The sequence below is a fragment of the Brassica rapa genome, chromosome A03, assembly GCF_000309985.2.
Source record: "Brassica rapa cultivar Chiifu-401-42 chromosome A03, CAAS_Brap_v3.01, whole genome shotgun sequence".
Classification (NCBI taxonomy): domain Eukaryota; kingdom Viridiplantae; phylum Streptophyta; class Magnoliopsida; order Brassicales; family Brassicaceae; genus Brassica; species Brassica rapa.
Genome location: NC_024797.2, coordinates 3,668,171 through 3,685,933, shown reverse-complemented (window position 1 = coordinate 3,685,933; position 17,763 = coordinate 3,668,171). Strand labels below are relative to the sequence as shown.

General features: G+C 36.2%; 5 protein-coding genes across 7 annotated transcripts; 3 read left to right on the top strand and 2 right to left on the bottom strand.

Moving 5' to 3' along the window:
* Window positions 1–35: 35 nt before the first annotated feature.
* Window positions 36–3,305, bottom strand: LOC103856314 (probable receptor-like protein kinase At5g18500). Its single transcript, XM_009133423.3, has 8 exons — window positions 3,056–3,305; window positions 1,991–2,627; window positions 1,449–1,553; window positions 1,258–1,380; window positions 999–1,169; window positions 802–931; window positions 514–726; window positions 36–425 (listed from the first exon to the last, which is right to left on the bottom strand). Exons 2-8 carry the CDS (start codon window positions 2,602–2,604, stop codon window positions 312–314), a joined length of 1,470 nt encoding a protein of 489 aa, XP_009131671.1. The 5' UTR covers window positions 2,605–2,627; window positions 3,056–3,305; the 3' UTR covers window positions 36–311.
* A 296-nt stretch (window positions 3,306–3,601) lies between these two features.
* LOC103856312 (inositol phosphorylceramide glucuronosyltransferase 1) lies at window positions 3,602–7,051 on the top strand. Its single transcript, XM_009133421.2, has 9 exons — window positions 3,602–4,788; window positions 4,862–4,982; window positions 5,051–5,400; window positions 5,510–5,617; window positions 5,701–5,835; window positions 5,928–6,044; window positions 6,139–6,409; window positions 6,489–6,612; window positions 6,706–7,051. Exons 1-9 carry the CDS (start codon window positions 4,540–4,542, stop codon window positions 6,848–6,850), a joined length of 1,620 nt encoding a protein of 539 aa, XP_009131669.1. The 5' UTR covers window positions 3,602–4,539; the 3' UTR covers window positions 6,851–7,051.
* A 37-nt stretch (window positions 7,052–7,088) lies between these two features.
* Window positions 7,089–8,621, bottom strand: LOC103856313 (G-type lectin S-receptor-like serine/threonine-protein kinase At1g67520). The gene has a single exon (XM_009133422.3). The coding sequence runs from the start codon at window positions 8,366–8,368 to the stop codon at window positions 7,151–7,153; it is 1,218 nt and encodes a 405-aa protein (XP_009131670.1). The 5' UTR covers window positions 8,369–8,621; the 3' UTR covers window positions 7,089–7,150.
* Window positions 8,622–9,742: 1,121 nt separating this feature from the next.
* On the top strand, window positions 9,743–13,517 carry LOC103856311 (dehydration-responsive element-binding protein 2G). The gene has a single exon (XM_033286773.1). The coding sequence runs from the start codon at window positions 11,290–11,292 to the stop codon at window positions 12,163–12,165; it is 876 nt and encodes a 291-aa protein (XP_033142664.1). The 5' UTR covers window positions 9,743–11,289; the 3' UTR covers window positions 12,166–13,517.
* Window positions 13,518–13,856: 339 nt separating this feature from the next.
* Window positions 13,857–17,543, top strand: LOC103856310 (CCR4-NOT transcription complex subunit 11). 3 transcript variants are annotated; one of them, XM_009133418.3, is made up of 13 exons: window positions 13,857–13,958; window positions 14,024–14,219; window positions 14,418–14,528; window positions 14,630–14,716; window positions 15,017–15,070; window positions 15,217–15,359; window positions 15,521–15,677; window positions 15,763–15,900; window positions 16,329–16,400; window positions 16,485–16,558; window positions 16,640–16,781; window positions 17,013–17,094; window positions 17,221–17,543. In XM_009133418.3, exons 2-13 carry the CDS (start codon window positions 14,067–14,069, stop codon window positions 17,316–17,318), a joined length of 1,311 nt encoding a protein of 436 aa, XP_009131666.1. In that variant the 5' UTR covers window positions 13,857–13,958; window positions 14,024–14,066; the 3' UTR covers window positions 17,319–17,543. The 3 variants fall into 3 exon arrangements, 2 of the variants coding, with proteins under 2 accessions (XP_009131666.1, XP_009131665.1); XR_630849.3 differs by lacking the exon at window positions 13,857–13,958 and having other exon boundaries at window positions 16,651–16,781; window positions 17,221–17,515; XM_009133417.3 differs by lacking the exon at window positions 13,857–13,958 and having other exon boundaries at window positions 17,010–17,094.
* Window positions 17,544–17,763: the final 220 nt, after the last annotated feature.

Genomic DNA, 17,763 nt, shown 5'->3' with positions numbered 1-17,763 from the left:
CTTTATCAGACAGTCTCAGATAAACAAACAATATATTCCACAAGCAAACCAAACTACACGTCGTTTATCTCAAAGACTTAACATATCCTACAAAACCTGGCGTTTTCTTGGTCCAAAAACAACCTACACTGCAACACGTAGAGAAGCAAATGATAATACAACAAACAAACAAACAACACTATACAAGCAAATGGTGTTTAATGGAAACAAACCAAACAGAAAACAATGAACACTCTCACTCTTCTCTCTCCTTATTACCAAAGAACGATCGAACAAATATGACATAACACATAAGATCTGGAGAAGAAGACCTATCCAGCTTCAGGCTTTAGGTCATGGTACTCACTCTTGTCAGTGTCTGTACTGTTCCTAGGAGGATCTGAATCTCTTGTTGTCCCGTTCTGACTCCTTCGTTTTCTTCTATCCTGAAATTCTCAAAATTGGTAGAGCTTTCAACAACCAGACTCAACAAAGAAACTATAAGAAGCAGTTTTCAAAGATGTTCATACATACCTCTCTAGGAATTGGGTACTCCTCGGATTCAAGCATACGTGCAACTTGGCTCATCCTCGGTCGTTTCTCAGACATGGGATCAACACATCGCAAAGCAGTCAAGAGTGTTCTCTTTAATGCACTTGTAGATGGTTTTGTGTTGAGGTTTGGGTCAACCACTTCTTCTGATCTTCTTTGTTGAACCATCATCTTCAGCCATTCCACCAAATGTACCTACATAATGAGGAAAAAGAAAGTTAGGAAACAGAGTTACGTGTGTTTGAAGGTTTCTTTAAGGGGGTCTTTTACCTCAGGTGGTGGGCGAGCATAGTCTACTGGATATCTACCGGTTATAGCTTCCAAGAGTACAACCCCAAAGCTGTAGACATCACTTTTCTCATTCAGAAGACCAGAGTTCGCATACTCTGGAGCTACATAACTGAAAGCAAGACAACAAGTTATGTCCAAAGGCCAACAATTACACAGAGAGAGGCCACAACACTTACCCAAAGGTACCCATTACTCTAGTAGTTATAAAGCTTTTATCAGCGCCAAGCAGCTTAGCAAGTCCAAAGTCAGAGATCTTAGAATTGAATTTGTCATCAATCAGAATGTTGCTAGATTTTATGTCTCTATGCACCACTTTTGGCTCAATAGCCTCGTGTAGGTAAGCAAGCCTGCAACACAGCACCACCCAAAATCACCTCAGATGAAGAGAAGATAAAACAAAAAAAAAACAAATAAAGCTTTCACACAAGGACTTACGCTTTGGCTGTTCCTATAATAATCTTCATCCGTGCCTCCCACGTTAGATACTCATGGTTTTGATTGTCTCCACGTAGCCATTGCTCCAAGTTCCCATTGTTAACATACTCATACACCAGCATCCTATAATCACCAATGTTCAGTTGAAATCCAAAAAGGAATTAATCATTTACAGCAGAACATACACATACCTCTGTGTTCCTTCCATGCAATATCCGAGAAGACGGACCAAGTTCTTGTGGCGAACATGACCTATAGCTTCAACCTCTACTCTGAAGTCTTTGTCAGCTTGCCCTCTACAAACGAAAAAGCAATGTTCAAAAAATCGCTAAACAGTAACTAGGCGTTTTGCAGAGCACCAACGAATAAACGATAATGAATTATTGTCTTTTTAAAAATATATTCTACATTTATATAAGATATTTTAGTTTTGAGTTTTTTTATTTTAAATAATCTGATGAATTATCAAAATTACATACACGAAACAAAAGAAATTATACAAGTGGATTTGTACTGACATTTTTGATTAATTTAATAGATTTAGATTGATTTAGATCAATTTAAACCGATTAAAAACAGTTCTCAAACCAATTTAAAATGGTTTAAACCAATTTAAAATGTATAAATCAGATCTTATGAAAATCGTTTGGGCTATGAACCATGAAAAAAACAGTATTCAAGAAATGAAATCTTGATACTTCTTGATTAACCATTTCTTGAAAAAAAAACTTACAGATTGTTGAGCAGCTTTTTAACCGCAACAGGACTACCATTAACAAGGCTACCACGGTACACAACTCCATAACCACCATCACCGATGATATTATCCCTGGAGAACTGGTTTGTAGCCATCTGAAGATCTCTGAGAGTGAACCAATGACCCCATCCGAGGTGAGAAAACTCTGGAAGACCAGACAAAGGAGAAGGAGCTGTCAGATGATTAGCTGAAGACACGCTAGATCCATCTTTCTTCTCCATGTGGTTAAACGAGCCTGATCTGCTACTATCACCATTCTCTGACTCTGCTGCTACTACTACTGCTACCCCTTTCTCAGGCTCTTTATCACCAAACTTCTCGCTAATAGAGGGATATCCATTGCCGTCGCCGTTGGTTGACGAAACCTCGTCGACTCTAATCTCTTTGATCTCTTCAGGGACAGTGGGAGCTACGTGGAGGGTAAGAGGGATTTGGCTAGAAGATGGTCTAGACTTTTTTCTTCTGAAAGTAAGATATATAGACAGTGCTAAAACTACAAGGAAAATGGCTGAGAGAACAATCACTATGATCTCCCAGAGCTCCAAACCATTGTAGTTCCGAGATAATGCGTTGTTTAAACTAGTTCCCATCTTCCTACTAGTGCTTTATCCACCTGAAAAGGAAGAGGAGAACCGAAGAGTTTAGAACTCAAGAACACTTAAAAAATCTTTTATAAATAAAGAAGAGACAATCAGAGTTTAAAGTAGAAAGGAACAAGTAAAAAAGACAAGAACTTGAACAGAGACTAAAGGCAAAATCAGATTCATACAAACAAGCATTGTGTCTAAGTCCCAGAGTTTCAGACTTTCAGTTCTCAGACCACTCGTCAGGTAAACATTAAGCTGGAAAGTAAACTACATGTGACAACAAAAATAAAACTCCTCAGCAGCTAATGTAGAGGAAAAAAATCGCTACCGACAATAGAAACTTATCAGAAAGTCTCCATCGCATTGTCTGATAAACACGGCTTAGCAAAATCAGAGAAGACCAAAGAACTTACAATTATAAAACTAGGGTTCTGAAATGAGAGAGAAATCAAACCTGATGGGCGAAATTTTGGGGGACTTCAGAGCGACATGGAAGGAGAAAGTCAGATCTTTAGCAGCATTGACTAGAAAGTTCCCTGCTTTGGATCTTTGTAGAGAGGGAGGGATCTCTCTAACCTACAGACAAGACCCAAGATTGAAAAAAAGGAACAAGAAAAAAATGGAAGACCAGAGATGTCAGTGGGAAAGATTGAAGTTTAGCTGTGTTCCAGAAAAATATATAAAATCCTATTTATCTTTTTTATTAGCTTGCCCAACAAAAGTGACGACCGACGAAAACGAAACAAAGGTGGAGACTTTGTGACGGACAAAGACTTACTCAAAAAGTAAAAAAGTTTATTTTGCGACAGACTGTAAACTGATGTCAAACTAATTTACTCGTTGACGAACCAATCTTATTAGCTCTTTTGGTCTTAAATTGTTGAACGAGGATGTCTTTTTGGGTTTGTCTGATTCTAAATAAATTTGACATTAGTGTCATTTATATATCTAAATAAATTTTGAAATTAATGCCATTTATACACTTATCTACCAATGTAGAAAAACGGATGATGTTTTGTTTTCCCTCCAAACTGTGTTTATGCAAATAATTATAAAATAGTGTTATTTATATCTATTAGTATTTACCAATGTAGTAATTATTTATTCTATTATAGTTTAGGAATGTTGTTGAATATTTTGTCAAGTCTAGTGTTTGTATAAAATCAAAGTTTGAGATGGCTGACAAAAGCAGAAAATTTACATGTATATGTATGATCTAATTACTCTATATTTAACTAAGAAGTTATATAATTTTGATCATTTTTATTTTTACTTAAATTCAATTTATTATTCCAGTAAAAAAATAGGCTTAAATATTTGTAACTGAACTCAAAATCCAACCAAATACAAACTTATAAACATCCAAACAGATTCTATAGAACAATTATTGGAAACAAAATAGTTTCCGAATTTTACGTGAACTTGCACATATATCTAAAAACTAAAATTGTTTTGTAAGAAGGGGGACCAATCATAAAATCCCAAGTCATCAAAGTTGTCATGTTTTCAATAATATCGCCCATAATTATTCCCACTCAGGTTCTACTAATTTATTAATTTTAAATGAGATGTTCTAAAGTTTTCTACAAAAAATTTTAAACTGTTTGTTTCTATCTAATTAAAAATTTATTGTATATATTATTTTAATTAGTTTAGTTAGAAATAAAATTGCACTAAATTCATAAATAACATTTAATTTTTAACAAAAAAAAACATTGCTCTACACGGAGGAAGTATTGAATGAATATCTAGAACATGTTACGGTTTCTAAAACGACGGCGGCGAAAGGAATAAAGAGAAGTCTCAGACAGAGACAGAACAGCAAAGGAGGAACAAACATAACAACGAAGAAGTTTCAAAACTCTACTTTTCAAACGTATACTTTCCTTAAATTAAGATCTTGTTTAATCCAAGTCTCTCCCTGAAAGTTAGATCCGAATGATTATTACTATGTTGAGAGACAAGGCGAGTCTCTGTGTTCTCCTCTTCTCAATCTTACTCCTTTTCAAGGGTTCGTTTGGATCTGAATCAAGAAGTAAGGAAGCTTACGTCACACTCTTATACGGTGACGAGTTCTTATTAGGAGTCAGAGTATTAGGCAAATCGATACGTGACACTGGATCCGACAAATACATGGTCGCTTTGGTCTCTGATGGCGTCTCAGATTACTCCAAGAAGCTTCTCAAGGTTTATTGAAATTACAACGAGCTTTAAAAATCTTATCTTTTTCATTACTTTGTTGAATTTTTAATACTAACAGGCTGATGGATGGAAAGTAGAGAAGATCAGTTTACTAGCGAATCCAAACCAAGTTCATCCGACTAGGTTCTGGGGTGTTTACACAAAGCTAAAGATCTTTAACATGACAGATTACAAGAAAGGTAAAGTCTTTATTTGGATTCTTGCTTGAGAACTTTAAATTTTAAACCTTTTTTGGGTTTTGTGGCAGTTGTGTATCTTGATGCTGATACTATTGTGGTAAAGAACATCGACGATCTGTTCAAGTGCTCAAAGTTCTGCGCGAACTTGAAGCACTCCGAGAGGTTGAACTCTGGTGTCATGGTTGTTGAACCGTCCCAAGCTCTTTTTAATGACATGATGAGAAAAGTGAAGACTTTGTCTTCTTACACCGGAGGAGACCAGGGGTTCTTGAATTCTTACTATCCAGATTTTCAAAATGCTCGTGTTTTCGATCCTAGTTTAAGCCATGAAGAGTTGAAAGCTAGACCAGTTCCTGATATGGAGAGGCTTTCGACGTTATATAATGCCGATGTTGGTCTTTATATGCTTGCTAATAAGGTATCTTTGCCTTTCTCGATTAGGAAACAAAACGTATACTTAGCCTTTTGGTTATGTTAGTTAATTTCAGGAATGGATTTTAATCTGTTTTTAAGTTATTTTTCTGCAGTGGATGGTTGATGAGAGTAAACTTCATGTGATTCATTACACACTAGGCCCTCTCAAGCCTTGGGACTGGTGGACAGCGTGGCTTGTGAAGCCTGTTGATGCCTGGCATGTATGTCTTACTCTTCTCTTTTGCTTTTGAGTTTTCTATCTACTAAATTTGCACTAATTCTGATTTCACTGCAACACTTTCAGAGCATTAGGGTAAAGCTTGAGGAAACTCTTCCTGGAACTGGAGGTGGCAAAAACCAAAACGATGAACTCGTCGTCAAGCTTCTTTTCTTGTTACCTCTTTGTGCGCTTTTGTTCTGCATTTACCGATCCATTCAGGTTTAAGACTTTTTTGTTTTGTTACCTTCACCTCTGCTACATTCATCCTTTTTGGATTACAAATTCATTCTCCCTTTTTGTTTCTCTTTCAGGGTTATGAGGGTTCACTGTGCAGTCAATTTAGATATCTTTATTACAAAATTAGATCTAATAGAACACTTGGTTATAGCGGTGTTTCTACATTTTCCACCATGAATCCCAGCCATCAAGTGAGTTTAGTCATCAATAAATTGTTATTTTTGAGTTTTTTTTAAAAAGAATGTTTGGATCTCATTTTAACATCTTCTATTGCTTGTTTAACAGCTCCACAATGGCAACTCACAGTCAAAGGTTCCTCAGCACTTAGGCGCGGTTTCAGTTGTAGTCTGTTTCACCGCTGTTCTCATATCCGTTGGAGTTTCCTTTATGATTGTGCCGAGGCAAATCATGCCGTGGACTGGGTTGATCTTGGTATATGAATGGACGTTTACAATCTTCTTTCTTTTGTTTGGTTGCTTCTTGCTTCTGGTGCATCAACATGGAAAGAAAATAGCAGTTCATACAGAATCCTCGTCCTTGGATGATTCCGGAAAAGGTACGGCAATAAGAAGATAATGATAAGCCTAGATATTCTTACCATTCTCTACAAAGTTGTTTTGTTTTGGTATTAACAGGTCATCAGCGAGGAGGTGTGTCTTGTGACGTGACTACATTGTATTATGGATTAGGGATGGTGTTTCTAGCTATTGCTACTGTTTCTTTGCCTTATATATTAGGGATCACCGCTTTATTCGTGAGGTAATCTTCTTAATAAACTTGCTGAGAATGGTTCTTGTTACTGTTCAGCCCACATTTTGACTGGTTCCATCCCTTATTTTACATATTGAGCAGGTTGGGTCTAATGGTGGGTGTAGCCATAGTTTTAGCTGCCTACATGACTTATGCTTCAGAGCACCTCGCCATCAGATGGTTCTTGAAAGGTTTAGAAGACCGTCGTGAAACATCAAGATCAAAGTCCATATGTTTCATGTGCTGACACCTGAGAAAAATGTGTCACCATTGTAACTTGCAGAATCAAACAGAGCCATATGATTTGAGTTTTTGTAGTTATGTCTTAAGATTGTTATAGATTCTTGTAGCTTTGTTCTTTCTTTATCACCATGTCCCACTGTCTCCTCTCTTTGCTCACATTTGTACAGATCATTAATACTGTGAAGAATTCTTTTCTTTGCTAACATTTGTACAGATCACTGCTTCATTATTTAGTTTCTTGATAAGTTAAAGCCCTTTATTGATATTATAGTCCGGTTACATAATTACTCTTACAAACCACACATCACTTTTCAGAATCTAGAACATACACTATTAATACTAGGCCGCCGTTGAAGTTATCATAAGGTACAAACGTTGACCCTTTCCCCCAATATTGGCATCGTCCTCTAGGAAGGCTTTGAAAAGCTATGCAAGAACAGTTTCTCCAGCAGCTTCCGTGGCAGTCACTTATCCCAGAGCTCAAACCATCACCATAATAAGCATTATCCATCATGTACCCTCTTCTCGGTTCGAAATACTCTGTCCCTTTCCTACACGCCGTTGGCTTCTCTGCGATGCAGATAGCTGAACTGCTCTTCAAATACTTCTTGCACGGTCCACTGCTTTCAGAAGTCCCGCCGGCGCATGTGTTGCTCCTGAAGCTGGTTGTAACAGTTATTTGGCCTAGAGTGTCCAAGAACCAGCTGGAAGAGACTGAGCCTTTAGTTTTCTTGACTGAGTAACTGAAGTAGTTCATGCGCTTGTCTGAATGGAATTTGAACTCATAATCAATATTGTAGCGTCTGGATAGCTCTAAGGCTAGTTGAGAGCTTCCGTTGTTTGTCAATATTCCGCTGGACCAGTAGATTTCACCGTGGCGCCAGACGAGTAGCTGGTTAGCTCCTGAAGGGTCTAGACCTAGTCTGAATGCTCCTGGGGTTGGGACTTGGTTACTTGTCCAGGAAGTTACCGAAATTTCTTTCTTGGTTTTTAGGTTAAACCCAATCTTCATCCCTGGAAGTAATATATTGGTGGGATGGTCAAAGCTTTGCCATAGAATCCGACCCGGTCCTCCTCCTCCTCCTCGTCCTGCATCTCGGATCACGAAGTTTCCAGAGTCGAGTAAAGTGGCGGAGACGTTACCAGCCAAGGAAAGATGTGGGCTCACCATGATTGGAGAAGCATTTGCCCTTGTGATCTTGAGAGCACCATTGGTATCAATGGATAGAGAACCAGATGAATCAGAAACTGGTTCGGTTGGGTTACCCACCCAAACTGGATCAGTTTGAGACCAGATACAAATATACCTAAGACCAGCGCCTGAACCAAGTAAGAAGGTTGATGATTCTCTAGGTGTAAAGAACCGGAGAGTGAAGGCCTCGCCGGCAGAGATCAGCTGCTCCCAGTCTCTGAGCTGCTGTCCCGGTTTCAGTGTATCGGTTTTGAGTGGTGAAATGGCTGAGACTGAGCCGAGAAAGATTGGTATGAGGAGGAGAGGAACAAGAATGGGTGAAAGAGCCATTAGTTGTTTGATTGGTAAAAGTGTTTGTCTCACTTATGAGAGATATATAGCAGCTTTTGTCTCTTTTTAGACTCCCAAATCTTCTCTGACTTTGTAGTTTTTTTTTGGCATAGCAAAGTCTTATATGCTTAAATAACACGAGGGAGGCTGCCTAAGAAACTTCTTTCGAAGTGTTTTATTAAAGACTTAAAGTCCCTTTCGATGGCAAGTTTCAAACTCAGACCAAAGCTTGGGTCAAAGTTGAGGTCGTATCTTTGTCCTTCCGACAACAGCCAAGTTAGTTAAATGTATTTGGTCTTACTATGGTTTGCAATGATAACCATGTAGAGTATCTACAATCATACCATAGAGCAAATAGGCTAGCAAATGGAGAACCTTTTAAATTAAAAAGAAAGATTCAAGACCAACTTGTATTCACTTTTGTGGCTTGATATGAAAATTACTCATTGATACATATATAATCTTTAAATGTGGAAAGTGGAAACGCGTAGTGGGGTTTTTGCAAGTGGCTGATGAGTGATGATGGCACTTGATCACTAATTCTAAGCATCAACGACTTGAGGAATAATCTTCCAAGTCTTCGGATTAATTTCCAACGTGTATTAAATAACTCTCCCACGTATACTTGAAAACAATGACATTCTCTCAAATAGTTACTTTTAAGTTTTTGTCAAAAAAATAACACTTAAAAAATGACTTTAATAGTCTTTTTATTTTAAAAATTGTAATATTTACTTTATATTTTTAAAATTTGAAATTTATACCCAAAATCTCATCCCTCATTTCTAAACCCTAAGTCTAGATTAGTTAACCCAAAGTTTAATTTTACCCTTTAATAAAACTTATATTGGTCATTTTTTCATTAAATACTATTTTTGTAACAAAAAACTTAAAAAAAGTATCATAAGAAATTTTTTTGAAAATAATTATATTTTTTTAATAACGGTAGTGTGATCCTAAAAACTTTTTAAGCTCAAAGACTAATCACTACGACAATCGCAGAACTACTCACATTTATAAACCTTTAACCACTAGATCAGTTAAATAATTACACATTCAACCCCCTTTTTCCAACTCTTCAACCCAAACTATGTACATCTTTTTCAAGATTTTTCAGTCACACATTTGGCTCCACCCTCCCCCCCCCCTCCCCCCCTCCCTCCTTCCCTCCCCCCGTTTCACGAGTAAATTACACTTTCAGTTAATTCTGTCATATTTTTCGAACGAATGTAAGATTTATTTAATCAAATATTCTGCCATAGTTTATGCATATTATCACTGCATAAATCTGATAAGATCAATCGGGTTATATATAAAGTTAGATTGATTTTGGTTTGAGTTAGAGCATAGCGTATGCACGTAAGTTTTTATAAGCTTAAAGCTCTGTTTAATTTCTTTTATATGTCGACCAATGTCTTATTCTTACAGGATATATTGAGGGGAAAATATATAATTTGGAAACAAGCAATCAATGTGGTCCCAAAGCCTAATATACACACATATATATATAAATACATTAATTTGAAAGTAACATACAGATAAATCTTTCTGAGTTTTTAAGGTTATTGTTTCCGTGCGATTTTATCAGTTCCAAGAAGTAAGGGAGCAGAAGAAAACAAGTGTCGCATCTTCAACTATGTAAGAGTGACACTCATCCCTACACTTACCACGTCTTAGGCTCTAACTATCTTACACTTGTTCTTTTCTCTCCCGTTAACTTCACACTTCTTCCCCATGCATTTTAAGAAGCCGATGGCCGATTTGTAGTAAATTTACAAGGACTCTCTCTTTATTTAATAAGAAAATGATGAATAGAGGATTTTAATAAGTAGTGGTAGAATTATAGGTACTTCGAGCCGAAGCACCTAACGAATGGTTGAGCCATGTGTTCTGAGTCGCTTGCCAGACCATCCTTCGTCTTGACACGTGCGACACAAGTACGACATATTCCATTTTCGCATTATAGTATATATTTTGTCCCTGATTTTTGTTATTTTTATCTAAATTGTTATACCTATCCAGAAACATAACGGGAAAACTGTTTGGAACAAAACCGGTGAAACTTATCACCAAGTCAAACCAGAAAACGAAAATCACAGAATCGTAACCAGTACGGAAATTTAAAAGTAGAAATAAATATTAAAAGTTCATAAAAACCCAAAATACTGTATTAGTCCGTAGAAAGCAACTGTAACTATTAATGGTTTGCTTATTTTTCTTTCTTTTTAACATCAGACCAAACATGTTCAGGACTTCTAGATTAACTTGTAATAAAAAAGGTAAAAATTAACCAAAAAGTATATCAAATAAAACATATACAGTATAGTTATTTATTATAATACTATAAGAATGTATGTTCTTATAACTCTATACTCACAGTAAATAACTGTTAATTTAATACATTGAAATTTAACTTAAATAAGAATGATGAGAAATGCTGGAAGCGACAGCGTCATTCAGGTAAATTATTCTATAATATAGATATTTTTGTTGGCCTGGTGAATTATACATTTATACTACATTATCTATGATCGAAATTTAAATGTCTATATTGAAAAAGTCTAAATTCATCTGTTGAAAAGGTTTTAAAATCACGTTTTAAGCATATAAAGCTGTTGACAAAAAAAAAAGCATATAAGGCTTTCGAAAGAAAACTTGTCTCATCATCAAAGCAGTGGTCGGGGTCGCTTTCTTGTAACACAGAGCCATTTGAATAAACAAAACGAGATTCCTTAGTATACATAAACACACGTAGACATTCATACAAATGCCACGTAAGAATACATATACTCCTGACGTATCCATGAATACATATAAACATACGCCTCAGGTTTCACTTTAGTATTTATATGTACGTACTCGTTACAAATTTAGTTAGTCTAGATCGAAACTGAAAATATCCAACTCTCAAAGAACACACCATGGAAGAGCAACCTCCGGCAAAGAAACGAAACATGGGAAGGTCTCGAAAAGGTTGTATGAAAGGTAAAGGCGGTCCTGAGAACGCCACATGCACTTTCCGTGGAGTTAGGCAACGGACTTGGGGTAAATGGGTCGCTGAGATCCGTGAGCCTAACCGTGGCACCCGCCTCTGGCTCGGCACTTTCAATACCTCAGTCCAAGCCGCCATGGCTTACGATGAAGCCGCTATGAAGCTGTACGGACCCGAGGCTAGACTCAACTTGTTACAACCACCACAAAAACAAAAACAAGAAGTAAAGAGGAACTTGTCCTTTTCTGACCACGGGTCAGGTTCTTGGTCTTATAAGCTCGATACGATTCGTGGGCTGGACCTTGGTCTCGGCCCGTCTAATGGTTCACGCGGTTCGTGGTCGGGGAGTTTTAGCATTCCACAAGAAGATGATCATCCTAATGTTTCTTGGTTGTTACCTAAACGAAGTAGTTCACAAGATCAAGAAAGCGTTAATGATGCGAGTGGCTTAGCGTTTTCGAATAAGATGCAACCGAGAAACTTGATGATGACTCCGAAGCATGGATCATCGAATGGAGTTTGGTCTAGGTTTCTTGTGGGACAAGAAAAGAAGACAGAATATGACGTGTCATCATCGTGTGGCTCGTCAGACAATAAGGAGAGTATATTGGTTCCTAGTGTCAGTGGCGGAGAAGGGATGCGTAGGCCGGAGGTGGAGGTGGAGGTGGGAACAGGGTATTTGGAGATGGACGATCTTTTGGAGATTGATGATTTGGGTTTGTTGATTGGCAAAGATGGAGATTTCAAGAATTGGTGTTGTGATGAGTTTCAACATCCATGGAACTGGTTCTCTGAGAGGTTTTAGTTTATCGTTGTTATTATTTATTAAGTATCTTTTAAGATCGATATTTAGGATTGTTAATTTGTTATATACGTCAAGCGTCGTGGGTTCTTTCTCTGCTTGCATGTACTCGTGTATAAATATGTTTGATTGCGTGTTTGAGATTATACTAAGGATATGTGAAAGGAACTCTCTTTTTATTATTTCATTTTACTAGACAACATCCTCAAAAAAGAAAAAGAAACACAAGTTAAATACTTCAGTTGTGAGATCTTGCCTAATATATTCACAGGCAGTTTCTTCTACCATCACCAAATGCCATCTTCAGAGGTTGCTGTGGCTCATTCTCATTCTCTTAATCCTCTGACTGAGTAACCCTTTGCCTCAGGCATCATCATCCATGGATTGATTTAATAAATATTAAAAATAAAATATTATCTTAAATTACGAAATATAAAGTAAAAATATTAAATTTTAAATATACCAATTTTAAATATTATATTTAAATATATATATATATATATATATATATTTAATAAAATATAATAAATAATCATTAACTATTTTAAATTTACAACAAAATTAAATATCTGTTTACTTAAAACTATTTTACTGTAATTTATTATTAAAAAGAAGAAATTTGTTTAAAATAAGATATTTTGTTGTTTTGTTAATGACAAAATGTGTATTGAAAAAAATATACAATTTAAAATACAAGTATTTTGTTTTTGGAGTTTACATTATGATGTTTTCTTAAATAGGCTAAGTTTTTTTAATAATTAGAAACCTTTAATAGATCAAGATTTTAGACATAAATGGCTTTAGAATTCAAATCATATTAATTCATTAAATTGACTTAATGATGATTATCTTTTTAATTAACATATTTTTTTTCTGGATTTTATCCATTTTTGTGTGTGCAAATTATAAATTATTATATGTGCACATAAAATTTTTGTACAAAAATACAATAATTTTCAAAAAATTATAGGTGCATATGCACCCTCTTCTCGTATCCTAGCTTCGTCCCTAAATAATATCAAATAAATCCGTAAAGATTTTTATATTCTTGAAAAAAACCTTTATTATTATTGTTCTACTACTAGTTTTGAATATGACATCCACGTTGTAAAAACACATTCAATAATAATTTTAGAATTACAGAATTTTACCACATTAATTATGATTCTACAGTCCTAAACTCTAAATAACTTTAACAACAAAAACATCCCAAAATCATTAACTCTAGCTAATCTAAACTCTAATTTAAACATATAGTGCTTAACTAAAAAAAGGAACTTTCTTAGATTTTAACTATCATAAAAAATATTTAAATATGTTTTCAAAATAAATACAAAATTAAGATTGTTGAACCGCTCTCCTCTTGTTCGCTATCGGTTTATAGTTGATGAAAATTACAAGTTCATATGAATTTCTCAAGAGCAAACAAGGTACTGAGGAAATTAGGTGGATCTCATTTTTTTTGGTTCTCGTCGAAGATCGAGAACAGTAAACGATGTTCGATGATTTTGAATCCGATCTAGTGAAACACACTGGGATGATAAATCGAATGAAACAAGTTAGAAAACATTTAATTTGAGTATTCGAGTTGGTTTGTTACTGAAACTTATTTCCATTTCAGATCGATTTAATGAAATTTTTGTTTTTTAAATAATAAAATAGATACAAAATTAAATTTCTTACCACTTTTCAAGGTAAGGAAACTATTAGGAAGCCAAAATTACAACAATAGCCTCAAAAGACTCTCTAAAAAAGACTGTTGACCGCAAACCTTCCAAGCCAAGAAGAAGTATAAGGTCAGTTTCACTCATATAGAAAGACAGACCAAGGCCCTTTGAAATAAAAAAAATCATCCACACAGATTGAATTGGGAGAATCTAAAGGTCTCTCTCGATCAACGAACGATGACGATTATGAAGATGGAAGAGACGGCGGTTGTTTGGACCCTGCTCCAGTCGGATCTCCGCCCGATCCAAGACGTTCTCGCCGAATTCAACTCCAAGTTCACCCGCTCTCGCCACTTCCCCGTCTGCTCCTCTCTTTCCATCCTCTTACAGGCACGTGCTCTCGTCCCCCTCCCGTTACCGAGCTCTGTTCTCGATTTCGTGACAGTAGCGAGCTCTGGTGGGCGGATGCAAAGGATTTGATTTTGAATCTAGGGTTTTACCGAGTGTTCGAATTATCTTTATACTTATATTCAGTTTGCTGGTTACTTTCGGTTATCGAAATTGGGATTTGGTTCAACTTTTTTGCAGGATCCGATGATACTGAGGAGTACTGATCGTCTGATTGCATTTGCTATCATGCACCAGTGTTATTCTTCCGTTAAACCATCTTTAAACCCGTTTATATCGGAAATGATAATTGTAAGCAGCCTTTTCATCGTGCGTCTAGTATATATATATTTGATTTATGCATACACACGTCTTTTCGTGTGAAAGAATAACGATGTGTATGCGTTTTGTAGGCTGCTTGTAATGAGCAAGCGGAGAAGTATGAGAGAGCTTTCCTTCTCCACCTCTTTCAGTGGAATAGCTACAACAATGCTAAAGAGGTATATGATATAGCCGTTTCTTTGAGCTCTTTGCATGCTTTTTTTCCCATGTAAACTCAAAATGTGTGCTTTTGTTTTTGTTAAGCATGTTATGTACTCGATGGATTCGTGTTTTATAATTGTCCTGTGGATAAACAGTGTCCATGTTATTTTGTTGTTCTATTGAGAATCTCTCTAAACACTGATTAATTAGAACAATTGATTTCTTAAAGCTGTTATTAAATCACTTTTCCCATACTCTCTCAAAGTTCTGATATGTATTTTTTTTATTCTTAATTAAGTATTCGTGCTCTCTTGCAGATTCTCAAACTGTCAGCTGCTGATTATATCAAAACGTTTGATCCTTCAACTAATGTAAGAGCCGATGAGGCATAGACATCTTTTATTCTAGTTACATCTCTGATCCATCTTATCTTCATCGTAATTGTTCCTGTATCATGCCTCTCACTACTTGGAGAAGCTTTTCTGGTTAGTGATTTAGTATGTTGATGTTCTGTCAGGATTTTCCCGAGCTAGGAGAGCTGCAACGAGAGTATGGCAACAAAGCTGATGGACCATCTAGTCACATGTTTGCAGACTATGCTCTCAAAAAGCTATTGCATGATCCTGATGTTCCTCGTGGGTGCGATCCTAACTCTCCAGAGTACGTAGCCGTTGAGTTAGGGGATTCCGATTCTTTTCTAACTGCTTTACAGATTTTACCCCGGTCTATTTCTCCCAAGCTTCCAGTTTTGCGTGTTATATCATCACGTGCCAGTTTTTAGTTGATTTTATGGATGATCTTTATGTCAAATTATCTTATAGGTTTGATGTCCAAGTCCAACCTGGAGGGATTTCCAAAATTGGATCAGGTGATAGAAACGAAGCCGTATCTGGAATATTGGGAAGTTTGACTATGGGGGGATTAGCTCCTAGGTGGATCCGTCCTTGTCCTCCGAGGTACCCAGTTCATCAGAGCGAGGTAAGGCTAAATGGCTAATATTAACTCATTTTTAAACTTTTTTAGAAAATCATACAGCTGACCTTAGTGGTTCAACTTCTTACAGTTGCTTTGGATTGATCCTGATAACAAGCATGAGCTTGTGTGGGACGATAAAATGTGTGCTGACACTAGCAGAGGCGCAACAGTTAGAGATTTGCTAGTTAAGGGTTTAAAGGTGACACTTTCACCTACGGAGCAAGAGGTATGATGTACTACTCTTTATTCTCTTTATTCTTGATATGTGCACAGAGTCATACAAGTAGTGGTTTGCTCTAAGTATAACATTATTGCTTATATTGCTTTAACGCTGATAAGTGAGTTGAACATAACATTGGAAAAGTTACTACACATGCACAATTTTTAAAGGTCGTAAATCTTCCCATTCTAATTTTGAGAGAAAAGTCGTGCTATCACTTTATCCATTTCTTGTTGAATGAAAGAACTTCCATCTACCAGTAGGATATTAAAAGTGAACTGATTGCAGTGAGAGTCTATGGAAAATAACCACGCAATAGACAAAATAGTGATAATATAATTGATCCCCCTTGCCTATATAGCTGTATCAAATTTAAACTCTGTATCTTGATGTGAACTAAACTAAACAACAAGTTGTATTCATTTGTTGACCAGGACATCACTACGGCATTGTCAAATGACCCAAAGCTTGTCTATCACTGTGGAATAACTCCACGGAAGCTGCCGGTATGTGATTCCATTATCTGGCAGTTGTGTTATCTTTCTCTCGTATCGTCTCTTCTATCATTTGATCTAGTTTCTTATTCTTAGCAATTAGTAGAGCACAATCCTCAAATAGCAGTTGAGATTCTCACCAAGTTGATTAACTCCCCTGAGATTGTTGAGTAAGTCATCGCCTTATCAGTTACGCTATTTACATTCTTAGAATAATATTGAAAGTAGAAATCTGAGAATGCTCGGTGCAGCTATTTCACAGCTCTTGTAAGTATGGAAATGAGCCTGCATTCGATGGAAGTTGTAAACAGGCTCACAACTGCAGTTGAGCTTCCCAAGGAGTTTATACGCATGTTTATCACTAATTGCATATCGTCTTGTGAGAACGCCAAGGTATTAAAACAAAGCTTTCATTTGTTTTTCCTTAGGCAGCTTTATACAAAGCTTTCTACAAAGCTATTAACATCATCGTGTAGTTATGTGTCAAATACTTATGCTCGTGCTCTGACATTATGTGCTTGTCTGTATATATTGTCGGATTTGTTGGTTTAAGATTTGTAAATTTCTTGTATTTGATTGTTTCGTTAATGGGTATAGTGACATATTGTTTTCGATGTGTAGCAGCAAGACAAATACATGCAGAATAGGCTTGTACGGCTGGTTTGCGTCTTCTTGCAGAGTTTAATTCGTAACAACATCATCGACGGTATGTATTCTCTTCAACTGTTCTCATCTCCTTTTTTTAGACAATGGAAGATTTTTGAAATGTCATCTCTATGAAACGGGTAGTTTATGTTCTGATGAAATGTTTCTGTTTTGGTAAATGTTGCAGTGAAGGATCTATTCATAGAGGTTCAAGCTTTCTGCATAGACTTTTCACGGGTTCGAGAAGCAGCTGGTCTCTTCAGGCTTTTGAAAACATTGGAATGAATAGTTGACTCTCTTTTCTTCTTTTTCCTTTCTTAACAATCTTCATCTCCTTTTCAATTCTATTCTCCCTGAGTTCTTTTGTATCCAAGATAGCTCTAGTATTTTAGATTTCTTAATTTATATATGTATTTGGAGACTGGCATATGCACATTCTCCTTATGGTACTAATGCAGGTGGTACGAGCACTTTTACTGAAACTCGATGAAACCAAAGTGCTGTTTCTGATCTGGATTGCAAACAATCTAGTTACATTTGGATCATGAAAGTTTGACTTATCCCTGTGCCCAATATATAAAAATTGAATTTCTATTTTTCCTGTGTGTTTGATAAAGATGTGTTCATGATTTTCCGAGATAATAAATCCTTGAGGCTAACGGAATCGGTAAAAGAACTAATGAATGATTAAGTTGTCATCAAGTTTGCTTCATAGGAAAGACACAAATGT